The 4,920-nt window shown below is 46.3% G+C and overlaps 1 protein-coding gene across 1 annotated transcript in view; it reads right to left on the reverse strand.

The window, feature by feature from the left end:
- LOC110435973 (retinoblastoma-related protein 2-like) overlaps window positions 342-4,920 on the reverse strand; it is a gene marked incomplete at its 5' end in the record, with an annotated part of 10,485 nt that continues 5,906 nt past the window's right edge. Inside the window, 2 exons of the mRNA XM_021462098.1 lie at window positions 342-3,598; window positions 3,698-3,813. Coding sequence (XP_021317773.1) covers window positions 3,445-3,598; window positions 3,698-3,813 — 270 coding nt within the window. The remainder of the gene's footprint in view (window positions 3,599-3,697; window positions 3,814-4,920) is intronic.

A 4,920-nucleotide genomic window follows, 5' to 3' on the forward strand; every position in this document is an offset into this window, starting at 1 on the left:
GCAGACTAGTATATTGCCCATGCTAACACTACAGTAGCATCTAGAAAAAATAAATCATAAAACTAAATTCACTGTCTCGCAGATATTAGTCATCTCACTCATGGAAAAATAGACAAGCCCACACAACCAAACTAAGAATGATCTTTCATTTCACAATCACCCTATCCATTAATTCTCTCAAAAATCGTAAAATATAATAATGACAGCCCTTATTATCTCAATATCACCAGGTATATTTTGACGGTTTTGTTTTGTGACAAAAGAAAGGCTAAGTAGAATTTCTCGTAAAGCTATAGTTAGAGCACTATCTAGACTGCAGAAATGAAAGAAGCCGTTTTAGATAAGCATGGAGCCACCATCAATAGAGAGTGGTGCTTGCATAAATTCAGATGGCCCCTTGCATCGTGGGCATAAAGGATTCTGCTTGTAGGATGGCCACCTCAGTATACAGGTTAAGCTGCATCCTCGATGGATTTAAAATTTAATAGAAACATGCCAGCCAGCACCTATGTTCCAAGTCTTCCCAGTCAAGGAATTAGATCACTCGAGCAAGACATCACCTGCCAAGCTAGACAACGAACATAGGAAACCAAAAAAAAAAAATCACAATTCCACTATGGAAGCGCAAGCACAAGAAAATCATTCACCCATCAGCCAATGCACATACAGATTTCAGTTTAGAGAGATTCTATTCCAATGCATATATCTGATTAACAAGTGCCTTCCGGTTCCAGCACACAGCATCTCGTGCATCTATCTGCTCCACTGCATATTCTGAAACCAAAACAACTATTACCAATGCGTAGATCAATTTCACTTTAAAATGAAGAAAGATACAAGAAATAACAACCTGATAGAGTGGCAGATGCGCAATCCTTTTAGCCTATAATCCAACAACCCATCAGGTATCGATTATCGAATCCAATTTCTCCCTTGTTAATCTAATAACTCTCACAGTTTTGCCATTTCTTGGCTGATTATATCTAGTATATTATTTTGCAAGTTAATGTTACTGTGTCAAAAGTCAAAACACGTTTGTTGTTCCTCATTTTGGAACGAATTGAGATGAAATAATGCAACTACCTGTACCTTAATATTGATGGAGAGAAGTCTGAACTTGCAAACACTTCTCATGCAGTTTTTCTAAGTCATTAGCACCATCCTGTTGCCCCTTCTGATTTTGAATCAAAATATTTTGATCATGCAAAAATCACTGCTTAGTCCACATTTCTACAATCATCTCATACAATTGACAGAGTCCTGAACTATCCCATCATCCCTATTGAAAAGCAGTTCATAGAAGATAGAACGAATCCCTCAAACGACCTCATATTCCCAAATCACCCGATAATGGCCAGACCCAATTAGAAACATATGCTCCCTTTTCAACCCCAACATAGGCATCCCAGTATCCCACAGAGCAGTGTGGTTCGCTTTCGAATGAGATGGAGATGCAAGCAAGGGAAGAACATGTAAGGCTTGTACTCACAATTATGCATGGATGAACAACTGGTGCTTGCTGTCCGTGAAGATGATGTAGAAGGCGCACCCTTGCAGGTTTGCCGTCGCGCGGTCATGGTATCCAGCTGCCGGTGGAGAACGGGCGCGGGAAGGCTAGTGTGCGCCTAGGTCTCCTCGCCGTTGAGGCTGGCGCAGGAGGGCGACGAGCGTTCCTCGACGGTGGCTGCACGGGCGGCGTGCTCTTCATCCTCCTGGAGACCTGGACTCGCACAGCCGTGGCGCTGCCTCGCCCATAAGTGCAGGCCCTTCTCTGCCTGCGCTGTCCCCTCCCCTCATACCTCCCCACTCGTAGGCGAAGAGGCAGCGGATCCGCCATGGAGCTGCCAGACTGGATCTTCGGCCTTGCGGTGCTGACGAGGGGCGGATCTCCGACCAGGGACGCGGCGGCCGGCACGCCTGGGGGGCCATGGCGGGCATCCATACTTATGACCGCAAGGGACGGTGGAAGGGCTTGGGTGCACCTCGCTTGAGGAAAGAAGAGACGGAAAAGAAAAAAAAACCTGAGGTGTGAGGGATCAAACCCTAGCCGCGGGCCGCGTTCGTGGGGTCTGAGTGCGGGCGCGAGAGAGGGAGGAAGGAGGAGGATGATACGTTCAATCTGCACCCTTGGATTTGAGCGAGTAAGAGAGAGAATACTTAGACTAAATCTAGACAGTCTATTTTGAAAAAAGTTGTTTTCTTGGGTACACTTTTGAGGTGGATGGAGAGGGGGCTTCTCAGCGGGAGACGTTTTTTGGTGTGGACATAGAAGAGAAAATGTTGGTGCATTAGTAGGGTAGATGAATCGGCATCAGCAGCTCATTCAGTTGGTACCAAAAGGCAAGGTGGATGCTCTCGGTCAATACAATCAGATATGAGAAGCGCTGAACAAACTGACAGCAGCTGCTGTTTAAGGACGACTCCTGTCATCACATGAGTTGCTGGACTCTACCGTACATGCCAATGACAGATGTAGATGAAGGAGCTTTACTAATCACCTGAACTTCCAGGAGCCAATGTTTTAAATGATGATAGCGTTTCGGGTTTTCCTTATCTCACCTGCAGAAAGAGATGTGATGTCAGATTGTTTGGAATAACCAGATGAACATCTATTGGAACGACTGATTCATATCCATTCAATATTGCTGAGAACTAACTGAATGAAAGAAGGTAGACTTCTGAATTAATTGCAATTTGGAAAGTGTAGCATACAAGAATTATCTTGTGTCCTGAGAAAAGGATTGATTGATGCAGAAAACCAACCATCCTGGCTGTGCAAGCCAATATAAAGCAGTAAAGGTTGATTGTAACCAGCAATGAAGTCAACAGTACCAATACAAAAGCAACGAAGTCAACATGAGACATACCCACATATGTCAAATCACTTGCAGCGTACTGAATATGGAATCATCAGTCTGATAGAGAAGCTGGAAATAGACAGTACAAAAGTAGCAGAAACAGAGAGTAATTAAAAAATTAAATATATGAAAGGATTCAAATAGTTTAGACTTGGCATACTTATACCTGTGAAGAGTAGAGCCTACTCAGGAAAGCAATTTGGGGTTGTCAATGCTAGTGAAAAATATGAAAGATATGAATTAAGTATACAGTACTATTTGACAACCAAATATAACCCTGATGAATCATGAATGTCTCCCCAACAACCAGCCAACTAGGATAAGGATTTATTATGTCAACTCACTGAAAACTAAAGATTCATTAGCATTCTACACAGCGGATGTTACAGTCTAATATGTTCAATCAGCAGGGAAATAGTGATACAACCTCAAAGCTAACTTGAAACAGTTTGCTGCCTATAAACTGCTGCTTCTCACTAACACATACATGTTAAATCACTCCAGTTAACCCACTTATTCAGAAGAATAGACTGCTATGGAGCATGGATCTGTGAGCTATATACGAGAGGTCGCCATTTATATTTGATCAAGTATCTGGCTCTCTCTTCTTTGAAATGGGGCTAAATGCAGCTGCAGGATCCAAGGAGGTAGAACCACCATTTGGCTGGCCCAGACTACCAGCTACCACTGAGTCGCTCACCATGTCAAAGTTTAATCGACTGCTTAATCTCCGGCCGCTACTGCAAATTTAACATGAAATAGAGTGGTATAAATTAGTGTTGTAGACATGAAATCATATTCATATTGTAGAAAAGAAAGTGTCATTTTGAGAGTCGTACTAATTTAGGCAGCTATTTATAGCAGCCAAATCTTTTGATGGGCTCTGATAAGCATGGGTGCCTTCACCAAAGCATGCATAAAAACTCCTGGAACTTGGTGACAGAAGTAAATCCATCTGAAAAGTGGCATAGAGGAATGTGTTATTGGAAAGGGAATGCAGTAAACAGTTAAGTGATAATGATTCAACAGCATTACTATTATGATATGAAGTGGACAATAAGGTGGAAGCAATACCACCCACCCTCAAAGCAGCATTGACTAGTCTTAAAATAACTTACAATAAAATGAAATGTGGTGACAACAAGCTGCAGTATTGAAAGGTATGCCAACCCTAAGGAACTTAGGTAATCTCCATCCCGATTCTCAAGAATTATTCCCAGCATTTAATGAAATGTAAGGAGTGGCCTAGAAAAATTCTGGGTATTCATCAACACAATACACTACTGTGTTATGGCTCTTGTGAGACTTAACCTCTAGCCTGCCCCATACTTGGGACTGTTAGAGTATATGAGTATTAGGCCCATGAGGCTAGGCCCATGAGGCCCATGTATCCCTAACTATATGGCCACCCTGGTTAGGGTAAGCCCAATTATGAAAAAACAGACATTCTAACATGGTATCAGATTAGGGTTTCTTCCTTCCTCCTCCCTCACCAGCCGCCGCCGCCAGCCACTGCCTGGCCGGCGTGCGCCGCCGCCGGACCTCCATGGCCGGCCGGCCTCCTCCTCCCCCTCCTCCCCCCTCCTATTTCCACCAGTTTCCCCCTCTCTCTACCACCCACACCTGGGCGCAGCTCGCTGCCGCCGCCGCCGCCATGGCTCCTCGCCCGCCGGCGGCTGGTGCGCACGGGACGGCACCGCCCGTCCTTGGCCCCCTCCCGCTGTCTGGCGTGCTCGCGCAGGGGGCACCTGCAGGGGACGCGCGCGGCCTGCGCCCGCAGGGGACGCACGCAGGGACCGCCTGCCCCTGCCCTGCGGATGCAAGGAGCGCGCTAGTCGGCCTGCGCCCGCAGGGGCCGCCCGCCGGGGTCGACCACCCCTGCCCTGCGCCCGTAGGGAGCTATGGTCTGTCAGACCTCCGTTGCCCAAACCGCCATGGTTGTGGGCAGGACCTCCGATCCTGCGCCCGCACAAGACGCCACGATCGCAGAATAGGACGCACCAGGTGCCATGTCCGCAGTCGATACCCTGGACGCGGCCATGGGGCCCACTGCCATAGCTGC

This window comes from Sorghum bicolor, chromosome 5, assembly GCF_000003195.3.
Source record: "Sorghum bicolor cultivar BTx623 chromosome 5, Sorghum_bicolor_NCBIv3, whole genome shotgun sequence".
Lineage (NCBI taxonomy): Eukaryota > Viridiplantae > Streptophyta > Magnoliopsida > Poales > Poaceae > Sorghum > Sorghum bicolor.